Raw genomic sequence first — 25,802 nt, forward strand, 5'->3', positions numbered from 1 at the left:
ACGTGTGTATGAGTGTCTATGAGTGTGACTGTGTGTGTGTGTGTATGTGTGTATGAGTGTCTATGAGTGTGACTGTGTGTGTGTGTGTGTGTGTGTGTGTGCGTATGAGTGTGACTGTGTGCGTGTGTGTATGTGCGTATGAGTGTGACTGTGTGTGTGTGTGTGTGTGTGTGTGTGTGTGTGTATGTGCGAATGAGTGTGAGTGTGTGAGTGTGTGCACGTGCGTGCGTGTGTGTGTGTGTGTGTGTGTGTGCGTGTGTGCGTGCGCATGTGAGTGTGTATGTGTGTGTGTGTGTGTGTGTGCGTGCGCGTGTGAGTGTGTATGTGTGTGTGTGTAGGGTGGAGGCCCCATGTCCGCTCATACACACAATCCATCACACCTGACCCCCTGCTTTTACTTCACACATCTGAAATCCAAACGGCAGTAAATTTAAGGCTTTATTTCATCGAGCACGTCGCCATCCAGACTGCACACCATCCCCCGTCTCGACACCCCCCGTCCCCCGCAAAAAAAAACCTCCCCAAACACAAAACAGTAAACACCACACGCAGAAGCAGAGCTACTCCAAGCCAATGTAATTAAGATTGAAAATGCAGTTATGGCTCTTAAGTTCAGTAAAGCGTTACGCTTTAGCGGTTAGGGAAATGAGATAATTCAACAGAGGTACAGTACAGTACAGCTTCTCCAGGCTCAGCTGCCGCTGTTAAGCCCCGGCTCTTTAATTAGAAAGGAGCGTCGGGAGACATGGCGAGGAACTGCAGAAGACGCGGTGAAGCCGTCGCCGTCGGTAACGACGGCCTATTATCGTGGCCAATGACGAAGCCTAAACAGCACGCGGCAGAGGGGCGGGGAGACGGGCGACGGCAATCCCTGCTATCATAAAACACCGGCCAATAGCACCGCCTCGCGCTGCCTGATCAATACGACACGACTGCATAAACATGCAGCGACTGTCAATAGCTGTCAATAACCTTCAGAACCAACCGCAAATGAGAGGCTCTCCTGATCTGTCTTCCGTAGTGAGATTGAGATTGTCATTCTGGCATGAGCACAGGCCTGTGCCCGGTTGCATAAAACACCTTAAGTGTAATTTCCCCTTAAGTCTCCCTAAAGGTTTCCCTTTAGTTTCCCTTAAGTTTCCCTTAGATTTAAGAGTGTTGCACAACAAACCCTTAAGTGGCTCTTAAGGCTTTCCTGAAGTGAAATGTCAGAAACCCTCAAAAACAGCCTTAAGTATTGCATGTTCCCTTAAGTAATATGTTAAAATCTGTTGCATAAAACACCTTAACAACAATTTCCCTCAGTAAAATGTAAGGTTAGCTACAGATTACCTATAGACTAAGTCTCGGTAAACAAAGGAATAGCTGAGGTTTTTTTGCCATTGGAGGAAGAAAAATTCATTCTTGAATATAGATTTGCACACAAATCTATTTACGAGACCGCAAACAACCAGGAAGGTGAACTCGATCACCCAATATACTGTGTATATATTACAACTTTTAATTGCACCTCGGCTTTTTGCTAAAATTTTCAAAGCAGTTCTAGGCCGACAGAGAAGAAAGAGATTATACTAGGCATACTCATTTTTTTCATATTTTATAGTTACTTCTTAAATGACTCATTCTGCTACTCCATCGGCTCAGGTGGTCCACTCCTGGGATACCAGCCAGAACTGATGAGTCCTTCCCAAGAATGTATTTGACCATTTCCGTGGATTCTGATAAATCAGCTGGGGGCGATCCACTTCCTATCAAACAATGTAACTTGCATTAGTTTGGCTTCAACAGCGCTGTAGAATTGTAGCCGATCATTTGGGCTTCAAACATTAATACAAAATGTAACTTCAACATAACCTGATCGAATATGGCTTGCTATAGTTATCTATGGGTAGCTACCTAGCCAGCTATTAGGCTACTTTAGTTCTCACTGGTTTTGCTGGATTCCCTCCTATAGCTATTTGCTCAATTCTTTTTTCGCATATATGCATATTCTCATATTTTTAAAGACCATCTGAATTGTCTTTATGGCTATATTTCTAGTATTAAACTTATGTGCTATTTCCTCCCACATCTTCTGTTTTTGGTTGCTGTCACAGTCGGATTGAGTTCGCTTTTTAAAATGGTTTTCATTTTCACGTATTTTCCATTTTCGCAAAATTAAATATAGCTAGGCTACCGTAGGTTACTGGTTAAAACCTTATTTTAATGTATAGCCTCTGTATAGCCAATGATAGTAACCGATGAGATAACGCATCCATGGTTACGGTGAAATTTTGCAACAGTAAAACATCAACCATTGCAGCAAAGCACTTAATGGTTTCCCTTACATAAGAAAAACGTCTAAGGGTTCATATGCAACACCCTCAGGTAATTCCCTTAGCTAAGGGGAACTCAACCCTGAAGTGTCAGAGTTAAGTGAAACACTTAAGGTGTTTTATGCAACCGGGCTTTAAGTGACTGTGACGAGAGAGATATCAAGACGGGGGAATGGAGAGTGGGCCACGTGAGGACAGGAGAATGGAGAGTGGGCCATGTCAGGACGGGAGAATGGAGAGTGGGCCATGTCAGGACAGGGGAATGGAGAGTGGGCCATGACAGGAGAGGAGAATGGAGAGTGGGCCAGGTCAGGACAGGAGAATGGACAGTGGGCCATGTCAGGAGAGGAGAATGGAGAGTAGGCCATGTCCGGACGGGAGAATGGAGAGTGGGCCACGTCAGGACAGGGGAATGGAGAGTGGGCCACGTCAGGACGGGAGAATGGAGAGTGGGCCACGTCAGGACAGGGGAATGGAGAGTGGGCCATGACAGGAGAGGAGAATGGAGAGTGGGCCATGACAGGAGAGGAGAAAGGAGAGTGGGCCATGTCAGGACAGGGGAATGGAGAGTGGGCCATGACAGGAGAGGAGAATGGAGAGTGGGCCACGTCAGGACGGGAGAATGGAGAGTGGGCCACGTCAGGACGGGAGAATGGAGAGTGGGCCATGTCAGGACAGGGGAATGGAGAGTGGGCCATGACAGGAGAGGAGAATGGAGAGTGGGCCATGTCAGGACAGGAGAATGGACAGTGGGCCATGTCAGGACAGGAGAATGGACAGTGGGCCATGTCAGGAGAGGAGAATGGAGAGTGGGCTATGTCGGGACAGGAGCCTACTTTTTAACTGACCAGACCTCGCCAGCCTGGCTGAGTGGCTGCGACATGGCCCAGCGAATGCCTTGTGGCCAAAATTCCAGTTCCTGGCACAGCAGCCAACCTAGGCAACAGTCACCATGGCAACAGTATCTGTTTCCTAAACACATTATCTTTACAGGAATTGAAACTGCTAACAAGGAGAAACCACTCACCCTAAGTGGTATTTTCAAGTTGATTCTCGAGGCACCCGCCTATGAATGCACACGACGTGTTATACCCTCAAGGACAGTGAGCCTCTTCCCATCTCACAGGAATAAACACGCTGTTTGTTCCAGCCTCACAGTCTTGTTAGTATTCATTAAAAAGCCCAATGTTTGCCTTTCCTTTTCCACCTTTTTTGCTTGTTCTTGGTATTTTCTGCACAAACTGTCCTGAATGGGACAGAACCCCATCTCTCCTGATTGGGACAGAGCGCTTTTATTTTCATTTCAATCATTCAATCAACTATCACGGTCTCTTTAATTTTTCCTTTTATATTATCTGTATTTATTGAATGTTTTCATCATCAACATGTACGGCACATTGCGCAGCAGTATGTTTCGCTTGCTATGTTGTGTGAGTGTGTGTATTTTAGATGCTGTGCTGATCTAGCCCTAGGCTCTGCTCTGGTGAAGGGGGGAATGAATCAGCGAGTTACTCATGCTGGTTTCACACAGTCTGGTGGACAGGTGGCGAGATGCGAATCCCTGCTGATATTAATGGATTATCAGGAGGGGCAGGCAGAGGGTAATGGTTTAGCAGCTGCGTGCTCACAGCTGGACACCGGCAGTGCTGACTCGACTGCTCCCCCTAAAGGGAAGGAGGAGACGGAGCGTTGGTCCAAAACAAGAGCCATGAAGCGTGAAATGACGCCGATATGTTGCACAGAATTGGGCTTTGCCACCGAGTCCGGGCAGATGAAGGCTGCAACGATACACACAACAAGCAAGGAAAAAAGTACTAACCCTTCCTACAGTGGGTTTTTAAGGAAAGTCTTTTTCCCCCAAAGATTCCAAGTCAGTGTTCCAGAACTCCATTGCTTTCAGTTACCAGCGGTGATTGTGACATCAGCATTAGAATGTTTAGTTAAGAACATTCTAACTGCGTATTTTGTGATGTCACACTTTACAGGTGTTAAACTGTTCCAGGAACAATACTGCCACTGATCCATGACCCAGTACTCTGCCAACTGTCATGTGTGCTTCTGGGTCACTGACCCTAGATCAGTGGAGGAGAGGATAGGCCCAAGCTCGGCCCTGCTGCTTGGCTGGTGGAACTGACCCTGGATTGGTGGTGAGGGAGGAGGCAGCCTGTGACAGGGCACAGTGTTTGTGCTCCAGGAACACACCGCAGGAATGTTCCAGCAACACGGGGCAGCCCTGCCAGTAATGAGCCTCTGTGTTCCCCTGCTGCCGCTATGAAAGAGCTCAACACCCAGAGCCACATCAGAGAGGCTTGCACAGACACTGAGTCAAAGAGCTGCTCTGAGCTTTATATAACACAGCACACACTGTGATACACGGACACTGTATACACACACTGTACACACACACACACACACACACACACACACACACACACACACACACACACACAGCACACACTGTGATACACGGACACTGTATACACACACTGTACACACACACACACACACACTGCACACACTGTGATACACATACTGTACACGGACACTGTACACACAATCACTGTACACACACATACACACACTATGCACGTATGCACGCACGCACACACACACATACACACTGTCCACACACAATCACACCCACACACTGTACACACACACTGTACACACACACACACACACACACACACACACACAGCACACACTGTGATACACGGACACTGTATACACACACTGTACACACACACAGCACACACTGTGATACACGGACACTGTATACACACACTGTACACACACACACACACACACACACAGACACACTCTGCGATACACGGACACTGTACACACACACACACGTACACGCGCACACACACTGTACACACACTTTACACACTGCACACACTGTGATACACATACTGTACACGGACACTGTACACACAATCACTGTACACACACATACACACACTATGCACGTATGCACGCACGCACACACACACATACACACTGTCCACACACAATCACACACTCTGTGATACACGGACACTGTACACACACACACACGCACACGCACACACACACTGTACACACACTATACACACTGCACACACACGGTGATACACATCCTGTACACGGACACTGTACACACAATCACTGTACACACACACACTATACATGGACACTGTACACACACATACACACACTATGCACGTATGCACGCACGCACGCACACACACACACACACACATACACACTGTCCACACACAATCACACACACACACACACCCTATGCACACACACACACACACACACACATAAACACATTGTACACACATGCACATGCACACGCACACACACACACACACACACACACACACACACAATCCTTTTGGGTAATATGACACCTATGAGCTTGCTAAATCATTCACTGTGATCCAGGTAGAGCAGTTCCCTGACACAGAGCCAGGATGTAAATGAGCAGGGTTCTCTGTGGGGATGGGTATTACACATGTAGCCCTGATACAGGGACATTACACTGCAGGCAGAGACGACGCAGACAGAGACACGGACAGAATTACACACATCCTGTGGCTCCAGTCCCTGAGAGCAACACCGATCCTGCACTATAGAGAGAAGAAGAGAGAGACAGGGACACACACAATGACAGAATATCTCTGCACTGTCAGGTACAATACAGACACCGCGTACAGGCTCAGCAACCACACTGAGAAAATCCACTGAGGGAGGGAGAGGAGGAGACGAGATAGGAGAAACAGGATGGGAGGGTGAGAGATGGAGTGAGAGAGAAAGAGAAAGAGAAGGGGTTCATAAGATGGGTCGAAAATATTTCTGACAGGGGTTAGGGTGACAGAGAGGGTCAGGGGTTGGGAGGTAAGGGGTTGGGAGGTAAGGGGTCAGGAATTGGGAGGTAAGGGGTCAGGGATTAGGGGTAAGGGGCATTAAGCTGAGGAGTCAGGGGTCAGGGGTTGGGAGGTAAGGGGTTGGGGGTAAGGGGTCAGGGGTTGGGGCTAAGGGGTCAGGGATTGGGAGGTAAGGGGTTGGGGGTAGGGGGTCAGGGATTGGGAGGTAAGGGGTCAGGGGTCAGGGGTTAAGGGTCAGGTAAGACAGAAGTAGTCTGAGGGACAAACATCCCTGGTGAGTCCTGAAATGCACTGCTGAATGGCTGCAGGGTGGAGCCACCCTCCCGCTGTTTCCAAGCAACGACCCTGTCCTTCAGCTGGCCAACCAATGAGAATGCAGAAACTCAAACCCGTCTCCTTGCTAAAGGCTCTCGGGTCAGGGACAGCGTTCCGGGCCAGTTTTAAGGCATCACTCAGGTGAAAGGTGGGAGATTAAGTCTCAAGGGCAGGCTCAGTGCCTCGCACACAGACTCCCGTGTGTATGACAGAGCGCCTCCTGGCTGCTTAAAGGCCCGGGGCTCTGAGCTCCAGACAGGCTGCCCTCCTCACTCAGGCTGGGGGGGGGGGGGGGGCAGACTGGAGAGGTAGGCAGGGCAGAGAGCACCGCGGCGGGGAGCCTGTAAACGGGTTCAGTCAGCTGCTCTCTCCTGCTAATACAGCAGTTTACATCAGCAGAGTGGAAAAGGGGAAAGTGCTACAACTGTAGCCGTGAAAGTGTGTCCGAAGGCGTCTGTTAATAGTGATGTGGTTTGAGCTCCTGGGTTATTAGCTGAAGTCCCAGTGGCTTTCTCTGAACATTACAACAGCATTGCATAAGATTCTGCTCTGTGCTCTGGGTCATGGTGAATTGAGACACATCAAAACTCCCCTTCCTTCTGCTTCTGATCCATCTCCCTGGAGTCCACGTTTCTACAGATGTATCCGTGATGCGATTTCTTATGGCTCAGCTCAAACAGTGTGATGTCACACAGGGCTGAGCTCAAACAGTGTGATGTCACAGAGGGCTGAGCTCAAACAGTGTGATGTCACAGAGGACTGAGCGCAAACAGTGTGATGTCACAGAGGGCTGAGCGTGAACAGTGTGATGTCACAGAGGGCTGAGCGCGAACAGTGTGATGTCATTTAGCTTAACCCCTATGCTTCAGGCTACAGAAGCGAATGACCTCCCTTCACTGTGGTCTAATTCAGGCGGAGCCCACTGTGCCCAGCTGTGCTTTAATCACGACCATCACCCATCACACACACGCACTCACGCACACACAAACACACCCCCCACACGCACACACGCAGGCACGCACACACAAACCCCACACACACCCACATCCGCACTCACTCACACACACACACACACACACACACACACACACACACACACTCCATGGCCAAATAAGGATTACACATCCAACCACCGAGTCTCCCCTCTCATCACTGCACACTACTGGAAAATAATGCACCTCCAGAACCCATTACACACACAGAGCCATAAACCTCCACCTCCACCACAGGCCCTGCAGTTTACTGTTGCTTTTTTTAGGCCACGTCGGATTAGCGGCTGCTCACGAGCCCCAGCCCGGCTGAGCCTCCTCACAGCCCGCCCGTGCGCCGTTAGTGCTGACTGACACCCACGGATGTCAGTCAGGATGCATGTTCTCCCCGTGTTCACAAGGGTTACCTCCCACAGTCCAAAGACATGCAGGTTAGGGACCACAGATTAAAATGAGCTCATTAGCTAACTCTCGCATTTACATTGATGTGGAAATTGAAAATGTTGATTAATGTGCACTGTCCCTGATAAATACATAAAATAAAATAAATAAACCACATGCAGGGGTCAAGAAAATGGGAAAATGTGGGGGAACTCCCATCCGCTCTCTTTCCAGGAAATAGAAAACAAAGCCACACATTCATCTCCATGTTCTCCTGCAGGGTTTGCTATGGATCTGGAAGCTGTTTCTCCAACAAGCTTGTTCTGCAGCTGATTGTCACTGCTGAACATGAAAACACACTGTGCACATATCACTGTGACATCACAGTCACTAAATATGAACACACTGTGCACATATCACTGTGACATCAGTCACTAAACATGAAAACACTGTGCACATATCACTGTGACATCACAGTCACTAAACATGAACACAATGTGCACATATCAGTGACATCACAGTCACTAAACATGAAAAGAATGTGCACATATCACTGTGACATCACAGTCACTAAGCATGAACACAATTTGCACATATCACTGTGACATCACAGTCACTAAACATGAACACACTGTGCACATATTGTGACATCACAGTCACTAAACATGAACAACAATGTGCACATATGACTGTGACATCACAGTCACTAAACATGAACACAATGTGCACATATCAGTGACATCACAGTCACTAAACATGAAAAGAATGTGCACATATCACTGTGACATCACAGTCACTAAGCATGAACACAATTTGCACATATCACTGTGACATCACAGTCACTAAACATGAACACACTGTGCACATATTGTGACATCACAGTCACTAAACATGAACAACAATGTGCACATATGACTGTGACATCACAGTCACTAAACATGAACACAATGTGCACATATCAGTGACATCACAGTCACTAAACATGAACACAATGTGCACATATCAGTGACATTACAGTCACTAAACATGAAAAGAATGTGCACATATTACTGTGACATCACAGTCACTAAGCATGAACACAATTTGCACATATCACTGTGACATCACAGTCACTAAACATGAACACACTGTGCACATATTGTGACATCACAGTCACTAAACATGAACAACAATGTGCACATATGACTGTGACATCACAGTCACTAAACATGAACACAATGTGCACATATCAGTGACATCACAGTCACTAAACATGAAAAGAATGTGCACATATCACTGTGACATCACAGTCACTAAGCATGAACACAATTTGCACATATCACTGTGACATCACAGTCACTAAACATGAACACACTGTGCACATATTGTGACATCACAGTCACTAAACATGAACAACAATGTGCACATATGACTGTGACATCACAGTCACTAAACATGAAAAGAATGTGCACATATTACTGTGACATCACAGTCACTAAGCATGAACACAATTTGCACATATCACTGTGACATCACAGTCACTAAACATGAACACACTGTGCACATATTGTGACATCACAGTCACTAAACATGAACAACACTTTGCACATATGACTGTGACATCACAGTCACTAAACATGAACACAATGTGCACATATCAGTGACATCACAGTCACTAAACATGAAAAGAATGTGCACATATCACTGTGACATCACAGTCACTAAGCATGAACACAATTTGCACATATCACTGTGACATCACAGTCACTAAACATGAACACACTGTGCACATATTGTGACATCAGTCACTAAACATGAAAACACTGTGCACATATCAGTGCCATCACAGTCACTAAACATGAAAAGAATGTGCACATATCACTGTGACATCACAGTCACTAAGCATGAACACAATTTGCACATATCACTGTGACATCACAGTCACTAAGCATGAACACAATTTGCACATATCACTGTGACATCACAGTCACTAAACATGAACTCAATGTGCAAGGCTCGAGTCTCACCACCGCTATCCTCATACAGTGACCGCCCAGCAGCCCTGGCATGCATTGCGGCTCATGTATGGAGTCGCTCAGAAACCCTGCATGGCGTGTGGGATGTATAGACACGCAGTGACGGGAGCTTGGCTTCCTGCTGACAGCCTTATTGAGCGTGTAGCAGCATGGCAGCGAGCCAGGAGCACGTTTATCTAACACAGAGGACTCTCACGCCAATCTCAGACGCTTTCCAGCGTTAAATCAATTACACCGCATCCCCTGCGGAAAACCCATCGTCAACGCCGGGGGCCTCAGCAATATCTGACCGATGCGGAAACAGGCAATTATATCAGCGTCCAGTCAATTATATCAGCGTTATATCAGCGTCAAGTCAATTATATCAGCATCAGTCAGCGTGGGGGGGAAGTGCGGTCATGCCCCTGAGACACATGTGGACACAGCAGCCAACAGGACCTCCTCACTTATACAGAGACATGCCTGCACACAGTCATTTAAATTATACATCATTTATATCACTGCAGACAGACACACATACTCACTCACTCACTCACTCACTCACTCACTCACTCACTCACTCACTCACTCACTCACTCACTCACTCACTCACTCACTCACTCACTCACTCACTCACTCACTCACTCACTCACTCACTCACTCACTCACTCACTCACTCACTCACTCACGTTCGGGCCTCTACCTGTGTGGGGTTGTACAGCTCCTGCAGGGCATTGTGGGAGCTCTTGGGACAGCAGGCTTCTGTGGCAAACGGGTTCCTGCGCATTACTGCAAAGAGAACAGAGGGGGCAGGGTTCAGAAACGGCCAATCACAAAGAGCAGACCATGCCTGAACGACAGACAGACGTTCAAATCGACCAATCGCGAACGAAAGAAAACCAGCTGAGCTCATATTGTCAAATGTTAATGAATTTGAACACGTTATAAACCACTGAACACATATTTGAGTGAATATCCCGTACAGAGTATGAATACTGTGCGATTATAAACGCAGTATATGGAGCATCATGAGTCAAAGCCCCGTAACCTCCGCTCTACAGGGATTCTACTGCCCCATTGGCCAGATCGTCTTCAGCCCCACTTCAGATGAGCCCTGACTGGGAGGGACTACACCTCATTACCCTGACCGCCCAACAGAAGCTGAGACCGCTGGAGAAAGGGCCCAGAGTCCCAGACAGCCTGACCCTGTTTGCCCTCTGTGCCATTATGGCTGAGGAACGAGGAAGGGGGGGAAACGGGTCTGTTGGTGAATGTCGATGTCCTAACGCTCACAAACAATCACCCATCACACCCAGCTCAACACTAATGCTCACAAACATCACTGATTACACCCAGCTTAACACTAACGCTCATAAACCATCACTGATCACACCCAGCAGAAGACTAATCTCCCCAACCATCACTGATTACACCCAGCAGAACACTAATCCCCCCAAACATCACTGATCACACCCAGCTCAACACTAATCCCCCCAACCATCACTGATTACACCCAGCCGAACACTAATCGCCCCAAACATCACTGATCACACCCAGCTCAACACTAATCCCCCCAACCATCACCCATCACACCCAGCTCAACACTAACGCTCACAAACATCACTGATCACACCCAGCTCAACACTAACGCTCACAAACATCACTGATCACACCCAGCAGAACACTAACACTCACAACCATCACTGATCACACCCAGCAGAACACTAATCCCCCTAAACATCACTGATCACACCCAGCTCAACACTAATCCCCCCAAACATCACTGATCACACCCAGCTCAACACTAATCCCCCCAACCATCACTGATTACACCCAGCTTAACACTAACACCGACAAACCATCACTGATTACACCCAGCTTAACACTAACACCGACAAACCATCACTGATCACACCCAGCTCAACACTATCACTGACAAACCATCACTGATCACTGTTCAGTAAACCCTTTTCTCAAGTAAAGTGTTCGATGACTTCGGGCAGGTTTCTGCACCGTCCCAACTTCGATTCCGCGGAGAAGCCGGGTCCTACCAGGTTATTTCACATCTACATCTTTAAAAAGCCGTCATCCTTTTCTCATATGGCCACTCAGAAATAGATTTTGCGGAGCACATATAGCAGCCACAGTTCATATAAACGCATGATGTGTAATTCGGGTTGGTTTGAGAGCAGCTGCTCTGGTGGGCATTCCAGATGTGTGAGCTATAAACACACACGCCTTCTGCACATGCTCAGTTGGCTTCTGCCCCACGGGCTCGTTCGGTCTGTAATCACACACAACATCTGTGGACAGCCATCAGCAGGGGATTATGGGATACAGGAGGATTAATCTGCCTCTAATCTTACCTACGCAATAAAAAAAACTACTTATGCCTGCATAAATATTGTGATAATGTCACTTCGCTCTCTCAGTCAGACACACACACACACGCACACGCACATACACACACACGCACATATACACGCACACACACATGCGCACACATGCACAAACACATGCGCGTGCACACATGCACACACTCACAACATTCACACACACACACACGCACGCACGCATTCGCATGCACACACACACACACACACACACACACACACACACACATACACTCGGCCCTGATGTAGCCACGATAAAATCCACACAAAGCGCTCCTCTGATCCATGATGCCCAGCACTGTGAAATTTGATATTTGATATCCTGAAACTCTAAAGATTCAACATACAATATTCAAAGAATTGAATCGTACACGTTGGTCCCTTGCTGTTTTCATGGACGGATCCTGGCCTTCCAGTCTTGAATACTGATGAGACTGAATAAAACTTTTTCGTACAAAAACGATAATAACTACAGACATTCCAGGACTGATGCAATACTGAGAAACTGTACAACTCAATCAGGATCTTCAAGGTCAGATATAACATTCAGTAATGTGTGTGCGCACGTGTATACAGTGTGGGAGTTTATCGACCATGGCTGAAATTAAGGAGTGGAGGGGGGGAAAGAGAGTGAGAGAGAGAGAGAGGGAGAGAGAGAGACAGATAGAGAGAGAGAGACAGAGAGAGAGGGGGGACTGGGAGAGAGAGAGAGAGAGAGAGAGAAGGAGGGGGGGAAAGAGAGAGGAGAGATGGAGAGAGAGTAGGGGGGGTTTGGGATAGGAGTGTGTTAAACTTCCTGTGGGACCCTCGTCTCCAGGGGCAACCGCATAAACCACACCCTCCCCTCTCCCAGAGTCAAGTAAGCTCCCCTGTGCTCATAGCAGTATTGCATAAACTCTTTTCTCTCTTTTCACGTTCTCTCTCTCCCTCTCCCCCTCTCCCCCTCTCTCTCTCCCTCTCCCTCTCTCCCTCCCTCCCAGCACGGTCACAGAGCATGACATCACCCCGGCGCTCCCGGGCGCAAAGGGAGTGGATGGAGAACGGGACCCGACAGGACGACTCTGAACGAGCCGGAGGGTGAGATCAGAGGAAGTGTCTGCTCCGTCTCCCTTAGTAATGGTATCCAAGGAGAGCAGCTGAAGCCACGCCCAGAGGGGCAGACATTTTCATATTGAATTTGGTTCAGTTTTATTTGTTTTGTGTTTTTTTTTGCAATAACACAACTGAAAGGTGTGACCGTCTCAGTGTGGCTTCAGTCGTTCTCCTTCAGAAGAATGTCTTTACAGAGTAGCAGAAGAGCAAATACTAGACCACCGAAGGCTCAGTTCTGAATGGTAGAATTACACCATGTTTCCGGAAGAGCTTTCTGCCAATGGAACTGCAAGCATTTCTGCATCCGCCAATATGCAGCAGACAATGGGCAGATTCTTCACAGATATATGCAGATAAACCACAGTGACCTCACAATCAGAGTGATGTCACAGTCATAGTGATCTCAAAACCAGTGACCTCACAATCAGAGTGATGTCACGGTCATAGTGATCTCAAAACCAGTGACCTCACAATCAGAATGATCTCACCGTCACAGTGATCTCAAAACCACAGTGACCTCACAATCAGAGTGATCTCACAGTCACAGTGATCTCAAAACCACAGTGACCTCACAATCAGAGTGATCTCACAGTCACAGCGATCTCAAAACCACAGTGACCTCACAATCAGAGTGAAGTCACAATCTTCTACAGGTTGGTCTGTGAAGCTACCAACATGGAAGGCATCAGAAAAACAAGCTTCGGAATGTTGAAGAAGCCAATGCTGGTTACCATGGGATACAACTCCAACCCCAGCAAAGGGCTCTGTTTATGTGGAGGGCATGGCACTGTGACATCAACCCAAAAAATGACACCGCACTAAGAGTGTCCATGAGCCTTCCGGGACAGGGACAGGGGTAACGCCAGGAATAACAGACTAACTGCAGTCTCACTTTAGCCCGGGTAACCAGTGCCACAGAGCCAAACAGGAAGAGCACCACGGCAGATGTTATTTTAGTTTTTCTGAAATCCAACGCCACCAGCTGCCTGGAATTTCACAGCGGTGTTTCCTCACTGTACCAGCTGAACGCTGAGCTGAAAGGGAGTCGGGCCTGTTCGGATTATAACGGATTTCCACACCGCCGTGACAAAGCTGCCACGGCAACCACGCTCCGGCAGCCGGCTGAATTAGGAGGCCGTTAAAAGAGGCAGAAACAGCCGGCGTCAGCGCAGACCTGTGCCCGCTGACAGCAGTGCCCAGATGTGCACTTTCCCAAGAGGCAGAAACCATTCAGCGCACAGAGCGCTTTCAAGTGAAGGGACGGAGTCCAGGCGTCCTGCGGGAAACACTCTCACTCGCTCTCTCTCTCGCTCTCTCACACACTCACGCTCACACACGCCCTCTCTCTGTGCTGTTTAGCATGATGTAGCAGTGGATGTGGATTCTTTGAACTAACCTTTCACTGGGACATGGTTCTGTCAGAACCCTTAATCAAGTGTGCCTCACCCAAGAGGAACAAACCAGAGAGACAGAGAGGGAGGGAAAGAGAGACTGAAGGAGAGAGAGGGAGAGAGACAGTGGGAGAGAGGGAGAGAAAGAGAGACAGACAGGGAGAGAGACAGTGGGAGAGAGGGAGAGAAAGAGAGACAGACAGGGAGAGAGAGGGAGAAAGGGAGTGAGAGAGAGAGACAGAGGAAGAGAGAGGGAGAGAAAGAGAGAGAGGGAAAGAGAGAAACAGAGGAAGAGAGAGAGAGAGAGAGAGAGAGAGAGAGAGAGAAAGAGAGCCAGCATGCTTACTGTCCAATCACTTTTCAGTGCAGAGGTCATCGGTGCTCTGCAGTCCCACACATTGAGCTCTAGAATGTTCCGCATGGCCCCGTCCGTCTCTCCCACCGTTCAACTCAATAGGTTCAGGGCCTCATTCACGTGATTGGCTACAGCAGAGTCGTAAATGGTTAAATGGTAAATGGTTGGTGTATATATAGCTCCTTTATCCAAAGCACTGTACAGTTGATGCTTCTCATTCACCCATTCATACACACACTCACACACCGACGGCGATTGGCTGCCATGCGAGGCGCCGACCAGCTCGTCAGGAGCGTTTGGGGGTTAGGTGTCTTGCTCGGGGTCACTTCAGAAAAGCACGTAAAATGCCACTCAGGCGATGATCTGGGACACAAAACACAAACAACAGCCTGGATAATAAGAGCTAGGGTTAACCGCTGCAGTGAAATTAGAGGCCACCAGGACGACGTGAGCTTTTAATTGCAGTCTCTCCACCCTCACTGTTTATTTACCAGAGCAACAGAGCTGTATTCTGTGTGCGTGTGTGTACAGACAGCCTGAGTGTGTGCGTGTGTGTTTGTATGTGCGTGTGTGTGTGTGTGTGTGTGTGTACAGACGGCCTGCAGTGTGTGTGTGTACAGACAGGCTGCAGTGTGAGTGTGTGTGTGTGTGTGTGTGTGTGTGTGTGTACAGTCAGCCTGCAGAGTGTGTGTGTGTGTGTGTGTGTGTACAGTCAGCCTGCAGAGTGTGTGTGTGTGTGTATGTGAGTGTGTGTGTATGTGTGTGTGTGTGTGTATGTGTGTGTGTATACAGACAGCCTGCAGTGTGTGTATGTGTGTGTATGTGTGTGTGTGTACAATACAGCACACGGCTCTCAGGGGACCAGCACATTAAACTGCTCTGAGCGCATGCTTACAGTGGCCTGTGGAAAAGACACACAGCTCAACAGACAGACAGACAGACAGAAACCAAGCAAAACCCCAAATCCTGTTTAACACAACCCTCATCATTCCGCCAAGACTGTGCAACACAGCTACACTCACTGAGACAACCGCTTCCGCGGTGTCTCCTTCCTGTCCCTGCCACCCAGAAGCCTCTGCCACGGGGGGATCAGCCAATCACACTGTAGCACCAGAGATGCCTCCCCCCAATCTCGGGCCCTGAATCCAGACATCTTGGGCAAACGTCAGCCATCTTAAATCCAAACCAAGGCTGGACATAAATGCCCCCACAAGTGACTGGTTGTTTGGCTGAGTGCTTTATAGTCCAGGAAAAGGCTGATGAACTGTAAGTATTACATTATTGGCATTTGGCAGACACTCTCATCCAGAGCGACATACAGTTGATTAGACTAAGCAGGAGACAATCCTCCCCTGGAGCAATGCAGGGTTAAGGGCCTTGCTCAAGGGCCCAACAGCTGTGCGGATCTTATTGTGGCTACACCGGGATTAGAACCACTGACCCTGCGTGTCCCAGTCATGTACCTTAACCACTACGCCCATAAGTACATAAAGGATTGAATAAAGACAGCGTGTCAGATTACGGATACATAGGCCATTGAGTTTAATGGCCAGCAGACCCGAGAGGCTCAACTCTAAAACTCACAAAAACCGAATGGAAGAGTTGTGGAGGAAACGTTTGCCCAAACCACAACCCCGAACCGTTAAAAATCTGTTTACCGTTGGCATCCATGACTCAGAGGCACCTGAAGTAACAGATTTCTGGGAGAGTGATTTTTTTTCTCGCCCAGTAAAAGCCGAAGTGTGGAGTTCTCTGGATTTGCGGTCTGTTGGGAAGACTCTCTCCACAAACCCGCTGCCAAGCCCACCGCACAGAGACCAAGATGCTCAACTCCAGCGCCCGGATCGCTGTCACACCTGCTGCGACAGCTGCCGCAGTGGTCGTGTGTTCGTTCAGTCTCTCACACACACACATACACACACACACTCATCCACCCACAGTCATACGCAGACTCACACTCACACACAGTCATACACACACACACACACTCACCCACCCACACAGCCAGTTACAGACACTCTCAGAGTTTCCAAGACTGAAAACAGCCCCTGAAATAAAGTGCTTTTCACAAAGAAACCAGCCAATGAACCTTCATTTGCACAAGATCTGTGGTGTGTGTGTGTGTGTGTATGTGTGTTTGTGTGTGTGTATGTGCGTGTGTGTGTGTATGTGTGTTTGTGTGTGTGTATGTGCGTGTGTGTGTATGTGTGTGTGTGTGTGCGTGTGTGTATGTGTGTGTGAGTGTGTGTGTATGTGTATGTGAGTGTGTGTGTATGTGTATGTGTATGTGTATGTGTGTGTGTGTGTGTGTGTGTGTGCGCGCGTCGGTATGTATGTGTGTGTGTGTGTGTGTGTGTGTGTGTATGTATGTATGTGTGTGTGTGTATGTATGTGTGTGTATGTATGTATGTGTGTGTGTGTATGTATGTATGTATGTATGTGTGTGTGTGTGTGTATGTGTGTGTGTGTGTGTGTGTGTGTGTATGTGTGTATGTATGTGTGTATGTGTGTATGTGTGTATGTGTGTATGTATGTGTGTATGTGTGTATGTGTGTATGTGTGTGTATGTGTGTGTGTGTTTGTGTGTTTGTGTTGGTTCCCTCAACATAAAGGGCGCGTGTACTGTACACACTCCGTCTCTGTCCTCCTCCCTCCTCCACAGAGCCCGGGTGAGATCACCAGGACCGCGGCCAGCCGGCTTACAGCCTTGCATCGCCCCGCGTTACGGGCAGACGGCTCTGGCTTCTCGCTCCAGAACAGTGTGAAAACTGGGCGGGTTAGCACGGACTCAGACTGGGAGTAGCTCCACCATCTGACCGCGCCAGCAGGCACCCCTCAAGTCCCCAGAGCAAAGACCTCAGGATTAAGAACAGGGAGTCGGCCATCTGGCCGGCCTCTGAGATCTGTGTCCACAGTGCTACTGAGCTGCATGCCCACACTTTCAGAAATAAAGTGCACAAAAAGTGCCTAAAAAGGTACAAATGCTTGCCACTGGGGCGGTACCCTACAGGTACATAAAAGTGTACCCCTAGTCAGGGATATCGAATTTGTTAGTATCTTTTTTTTCCGGTTGAAAAATTGACAAATTTGTACTCAAAGAGAACATCACTTCCCAGGGGGAAAACCCTGCCGGTGTTTCGACAGACGGGCCTCCTGGCTCTGCGGAGGGGAAACCGGACAGCTGGAGGACCGAGTGGGCCAGGACGCAGGGCGGATTTCAACCCCCACTGTGGGCCCCGGGCCCCAGTGGAAGCTGAGGAATGCTGCAGAGGGACACAGCTGGGGGGGGGGTGGGTTGAGTACACACGGGGGTACGGGTGGGGGAGGGGCTTGGACAGGCCGGGTCTCTGTGCCAGAGATGGGCCGCCATCGCTCACTCGGTCCCCACTTTGATGGTTAAACGCTCCCGTCTCCACTGAAAGGCCCAGTCATTCAGAACGGGACGGGGGCACAGGCCTCTCTCACTGAGGGGATGATTCAGTGGGGGCTCACCGTGGCCTGGCCCTGCGTTACATAAAACTACATCCAGGCCCAGTTGCTTTGGGTTTGCTTTTTCACTTCAGCGATATTTTCCGAGCGGACGACACACGTGACTGCAGTTTCAAGCGAACCTGCGCGATTTTTACCGCCCGTGAAGGCCACAGAGTGCCTCAGTCAGACGCGTGAAGTGGGGAATAAACCTCAACGCAACCCTGGCAGACATCCTTCACCAGAGGCACAAGGATAATCAAGTGCGCGGTGCAACGATGACATCAGTCACCAATCAGCTCAAGCTAAAGCCCTGCTTTGCTGACATCCTCCACGATGGCTGTACGCCTAGCAACCAAATTACGGCCTGCGCGTCCAAGAGCAAGTTATACCCCTTAAAATAGAGCCTTCTCCCCTCTGGTCTACTGTGTAGTTTCACAAACAGTCTTTTCTGGGGCCCTCCGTCTGAAATCCATCACTTTCTGACCTGCACCCTTTTAGATTTTGACAAATGCTACATGTTACATGTTAACCTATAAAAAACATGAGAGAGTGTGTTAGAATGTGAACCCCACCCCACCCCACCAATTATCCAACATTACTTTCTGTCTATTTTGGCTTTTAAAATTTTTAGAAATGTATCGATTTTAATGTGTCTCTTTGTCGCATTGTGTCTAGTTTTACGCTATTTGTTTTTCACTGTTCTAAAGCACTTTGTGCTGTATGCTGGAAAAGTGCCATACAAATAAAGTTATTATTATTACCCAAAGCACATATTTCCTCTTCGAAAAAGGACATGACTGTGAGCAGTATGCAGAAGCGCGAGCTTACGGGCCTTGAGATAACGTTGGAGTAACGCTGGAAGAACGCTGACAGCGGGGCCCTCTGTGCCAGGCTGCAACAGGCCTAGCGTAGCATAGCATAGCATAGAATAGCATAGTACAGCATACCATAGCATAGCATAGAATAGCGTAGCGTAGCGTAGCGTAGCGTACTGTAGCGTAGCGCTCGGACACACCTCAGTTAGTTCATTATTCATTACTGAAGTTCCATCTCAGCGATAAGAGTCCGGGTACTAGTGCTCCTGTATTTGTGTAAATTAAACCTAATCGGCTAAAAGGTTTTTATGTACTTTTTATGCACTCAGTGATGTATTTCACAGACACTTCGAGGTCTCACTGCTGAGAGCGAAACAGAATGAGCGTGTATCTGACCTCCTGGACAGTTTGTTTTGTTACATTCTTGGTTTTATGTTTCTTCTTTTCGCAGACCATGCTTGTTTGTAAGTGTTATATAAAGAGCTTTTCAGGCCCTCTCTCTCCCTCCCTCTCCCCCACTCTCTCTCTCTCTCTCTCTCTGTAAAGAGTAACCGCAGGCATGGGAGACAGAAATAGAAAAATGAAAATGTTTAAAAGTTCTGGAGTGTATAGCAGTCTGAGGAGCAACTGTGTACTCGGGAATGTATGGGGAATGTACACCGTAATGGGAATGTAAAATACCCTGTCCAGGGTACACACACAGAGTAAAATACCCTGTCCAGTGTACACACACACACACACACACACACACACACACACACACACACACACACACACACACACACACACACACACACACACACACACACACACACACACACACACACACACACACACACACACACACACACACAGAGTAAAATACCCTGTCCAGGGTATACACACAGAGTAAAATACCCTGTTCAGACCCTTTTGCACTGGTCTGTCGGAATATGGTGTTGCTAGGACCCTATGGTGCCCACAGGCGTACATGACAGATAGATTTAACTGTACAGACCAGTCCATAATGGAGACCATGTATGGAGACCAGTCCATAACCCCTTGCAGCCAAAAAGGTCAGACGACTCAGGCCCGTTCTGATGAGCCAGCACCACGGCGATATAAGCATCTGAACGCTAGGGGGCGGCCTGTAGTGTAGTGGTTGAGGTAAATGACCCACAAGGTCGGTGGTTCTAATCCCGGTGTAGCCACAATAAGATCCGCACAGCCCTGCATTGCTCCAGGGGGAGGATTGTCTCCTGCTTAGTCTAATCAACTGAACATCGCTCTGGATAACAGCATCTGTCAAATGGCAATAATGTAATGTAACGTACGAGAACACGGACAAAGAAGAGACTGTGGAACAGGTCTGCAGATCGACTCGGACTGACGGGCATTTTCCGATCCCCACGTTCCCTCCTGTCCGTCCTGGTCGGGCCGGAGAGAGGTGTTTCTAAACGCAATGGGGAACGTCCCGCAATAAACCAGGGTGGATGTTGTGACGGGGGGGGGGGTTATTTTGGGACGTTTTGCCTGCTCCGCTCTGAGGTCAAACAGCGTAGAGGTGTCTGCCTGCTTGTTCTGTCTCCCATGTGGAGAGTATGCATGAGAGCTGTCTGGAGCTGCTTCCAGGTCTGAAAGCTGCAATCCGTTTAGCTGGAGGCTGATTTATGAATAACACAGGGCTAATGAAAATGAACAGCTCCCTCTCTCCCTCTCTCTCTCCCTCTCTACTCCCACTCCCACTCTCCCTCTCCCTCTCCCACTCCCACTCTCTCTCCCTCTCTCCCTCGCTCCCTCGCTCCCTCCCTCTTTCTCCCTCCTTCCCTCCCTCTCTCCTTCCTTCCCTCCCTCCCTCCCTCCCTCCCTCCCTCCCTCTCTCTCTCTCTCTCTCTCTGTCTCCCTCTCTCTCCCTTCCTCCCTCCCTCTCTTTCACCACAACCGTGCGACCACACAGCAGTATGAGCTGACCTGGGGAGGATGAGACAGCACATAATCACAGAAATGAGTCTGTCTGCTGCGGCAAGTGCAGCTTATTATAGAACCACACACACCTACATACACCTCACACACATACACACACACACGCACACATACACACACACTCACACTCACACACACACCTACATACACCTCACACACACAAACACTCACACTCACACCTACATATACCTCACACACTCACTCACACACACCTACATATACCTCACACACATACACACACACAAACACACACTCACACCTACATACACCTCACACACTCACTCACACACTCACACACACACCTACATATACCTCACACACATACACACACACAAACACACACTCACACCTACATACACCTCACACACACATGCACACACACACCTACATACACCCCACACACAAACATACACACACACTCACACACACCTACATATACCTCACACACATACACACACTCACACACACACCTACATATACCTCACACACATACACACACACAAACACACACTCACACCTACATACACCTCACACACACATGCACACACACACACCTACATACACCTCACACACATACACATACACACACACACTCACACACACACCTACATATACCTCACACACATACACACACATACACACACTCACACAAACTCACACACACTCACACACACTCACACACACTCTCACACTCTCACACACACACTCTCTCTCACACACACACACACACACACACACACACACACAGCTCAGAGCCGTACATGCACTCCCAGTCCCACTGCGGGCAGGCTGGCGTGTTTGGTGCACTCCAGGCCTGGCTCTGGTCAGAGGCATGGGGGCTCTTAATCGTTTCACCATTAAAAGGCAGACATGGAGCTGAGTCAGCACTACACTGAAACGCTCCAGCACAGGAGTCTGCGTGTGTGTGTGTGCGTGTGTGTGCGTGCGAGCCAGCAAAAGATGGAAAAGCCATCACAATGCTGTTGAAAGGGTTTGTCCCTTCGCCATCTCCCCTCTCCCTCCTCCCAAACATCAGCACACACCCGAGCCAAACTTAAAGCTGCTTCACTGCACTGCTCTAACCCGCTCTCTAGGGAGGGAGCAAGCAGGGGGAGCACACAGGGGAGCACACAGGGGAGCACACAGGGGGAGCACACAGGGGGAGCACACAGGGGAGCACACAGGGGGAGCACACAGGGGAGCACACAGGGGAGCACACAGGGGGAGCACACAGGGGGAGCACACAGGGGAGCACACAGGGGAGCACACAGGTGAGCACACAGGCGAGCACACAGGGGGAGCACACAGGGGAGCACGCAGGGGGAGCACGCAGGGGGAGCACACGGGAGCACGCAGGGGGAGCACGCAGGGCGAGCACACAGGGGAGCATGCAGGGGGAGCATGCAGGGGGAGCACTCACCCTCTCCTGTCATTAGCATTCCCAGCACCACGGCCGATAGGAGAGCGTAACGCCTTTAAACAGGCCGTTTCCAAACGAATTACAAAATCAATGACCCGTTACTCCTGGTGTAAATACGGCACTCTTCACCCACAGGGGCAGTGTGGGGGCCGGGGTGCGGCGGAGTGGGGGAGGGACCATGATGGGGAGGCCAGGCACTCTGACATGCAGAGGGGAGCCGGCGTTTTAATGCGCTGCCCACTCCACCTCCATGCTCCCTAAGTCACAGCCCAGAGACACCTCCCGCTTGCGGAGGGTATATTTATAGACGCTCCCTAAGTCACAGCCCAGAGACACCTCCCGCTTGCGGAGGGTATATTTATAGACACTCCCTAAGTCACAGCCCAGAGACACCTCCCGCTCACGGAGGGTATATTTATTGACGCTCCCTAAGTCACAGCCCAGAGACACCTCCCGCTTGCGGAGGGTATATTTATAGACGCTCCCTAAGTCACAGCCCAGAGACACCTCCCGCTCGCGGAGGGTATATTTATCGACGCTCCCTGTGTTGTTAGGTGCGAGCGGGTCTTGTGGTTCCGCTGGGGACCACTCGGGCCTGCGAGTGCGTCGTGTGTAAGGCCCTGTATCCGGAAGAGCGGCGTGGGAAGCACATGGCACACCTCTACCTGCAGCTGAGCGGAGCAGTGCTGCTGCTCAGGCTTATCATTCGTCTGATGCTTTTATCCAAAACGAGTCTCGGTTGATTAGGCTACAGTGAGCAGGGGCCAATTCCCCCCCTGGAGCATGATGGCCCACGGTTGATCTTATCGTGGCTACACTGGGGCTTGAACCACCGACCAGACATCAGGTTTCTTAGCCACTAGGCTGTGGTACTTTAGCTAGGGGCCGTCAGAAGGGCCGCAGTTCAGGCTAACAGCTGAGCTTACCCCGGTACCGTGACTCTCAGACAGCTGTCACAACATCCCGAGAAAAACAAACCAAAGGTTTAAACCCTCAACCGTGGGAGACGCAACAGCGGATGTCTTGTGTGGGTGAGACATTTTAGTGCTTGTAATGGCACATGGCGTCAACTAAATCAGTAAATTATTACAAACTGTGCTCAAGCTGCAGACGGCCACTAGTTTAGTTCTACCGGCTCTGTGCTGCAATGCACTCCACTGACCAGCTGACTCACTCTCACTCTCACTCTCACTCTCACTCTCACTCTCACTCTCACTCTCACACACACACACACACACACGTACATACATACACACACACTCTCACTCACTCACTCACACTCACTCTCTCTCTCTCTCTCTCTTTCTCTCTCTCTCACTCTCACTCTCACACACACACGTACACACACACACACGTACATACATACACACACACTCTCACTCACTCACTCACTCACACTCACTCTCTCTCTCTCACTCTCACTCTCACTCTCACTCTCACACACACACACACGTACACACACACACACACAAACGTACATACATACACACACACTCTCACTCACTCACTCACTCACACTCTCTCTCTCTCTCTCACTCTCACTCTCACGCACACACGTACACACACACACACACACGTACACACACACACACACACGTACATACATACACACACACTCTCACTCACTCACTCACTCACTCACTCACTCACACTCACTCTCTCTCTCTCTCTCTCACTCTCACTCTCACACACACACGTACACACACACACACACACACACACACGTACATACACACACACACACTCTCACTCACTCACTCACTCACTCACACTCTCTCTCTCTCTCTCTCACTCTCACTCTCACGCACACACACGTACACACACACACACACACACACACGTACATACATACACACACACTCTCACTCACTCACTCACTCACTCACTCTCACTCTCACTCTCACATACACACACGTACACACATACACAACACACACACACACACACACTCTCACAGCTGAAGGCGTGAAACTTTCCTCCTCAAAGCTGCTTAAAGCCTCTATGCACCTGTCCTGAGATTTGGGGCCAAGGACCATGGCTGTGAATCACACAGAGGGAACGCCTCACACATGCGCCAACCCTTCTAATGTGCCAGAACCAACACAGTCAACAGGCAACAGGAAACGCAGCCTTGTTCACCATTGTGTGAGGCCACCTTCCGCTTCCTTAAGAGCACCAGTTCGTGAACACTGCAATAGTGTGACAAAAATAAAATCAGGACCCAAAGGGTCACTCGGTGTAAAATCAGCCAGAGGTGTGGGGTGACCACTCCAATTCAGCTCAAACTTTGTGTAAATGTTATTTATATCCAATACAGAACATGCAAAACCATGTCCATGACTCATCCCCACTACATTACATTAGTGACATTTGGCACGAACAACAAAGTGCAAAGTGCATATCTATAACCAGGGATAAGTGCGCTGAAAGACCCTAGAGGGAAGTGCAATTTCACTGCTACTTGCACAACAAAGATAAGGACTAGGGCCCTATTTGATCAATTTTTTAATTTTTTAATTTTTATTTTTTAATCGTAATACTGCAACACGCAGGGATTCCCCAGGGAATCTTTCCAATGAGAGCTCATCCCCGGGGAATCCGTCCAATGAGAGCTCATCCCCAGGGAATCCGTCCAAAGAGAGCTCATCCCCAGGGAATCCGTCCAATGAGAGCTCATCCCCAGGGAATCCGTCCAATGAGAGCTCATCCCCAGGGAATCTGTCCAATGAGAGCTCATCCCCAGGGAATATGTCCAACGAGAGCTCATCCTCAGGGAATCTGTCCAATGAGAGCTCATCCCCAGGGAATCTGTCCAATGAGAGCTCATCCCCAGGGAATCTGTCCAATGAGAACTCATCCCCAGGGAATCTGTCCAATGAGAGCTCATCCTCAGGGAATCTGTCCAATGAGAGCTCATCCTCAGGGAATCTGTCCAATGAGAGCTCATCCCCAGGGAATCTGTCCAACAAGAGCTCATCCTCAGGGAATCTGTCCAATGAGAGAGAGCTCATCCTCAAGGAATCTGTCCAAT

The 25,802-nt window shown here is 49.2% G+C and overlaps 1 protein-coding gene across 2 annotated transcripts in view; it reads right to left on the bottom strand.

Annotated features, from left to right (window-relative positions):
• Nucleotides 1–25,802, bottom strand: part of chst11 (carbohydrate (chondroitin 4) sulfotransferase 11) — a 38,720-nt gene that overhangs the window by 9,024 nt on the left and 3,894 nt on the right. For both annotated transcript variants that reach the window (XM_061229636.1, XM_061229634.1), the window contains exon 2: nucleotides 10,576–10,661. In XM_061229636.1, coding sequence (XP_061085620.1) covers nucleotides 10,576–10,661 — 86 coding nt within the window. The remainder of the gene's footprint in view (nucleotides 1–10,575; nucleotides 10,662–25,802) is intronic.

The sequence above is a fragment of the Conger conger genome, chromosome 19, assembly GCF_963514075.1.
Source record: "Conger conger chromosome 19, fConCon1.1, whole genome shotgun sequence".
NCBI classification, from domain to species: Eukaryota; Metazoa; Chordata; class Actinopteri; order Anguilliformes; family Congridae; genus Conger; species Conger conger.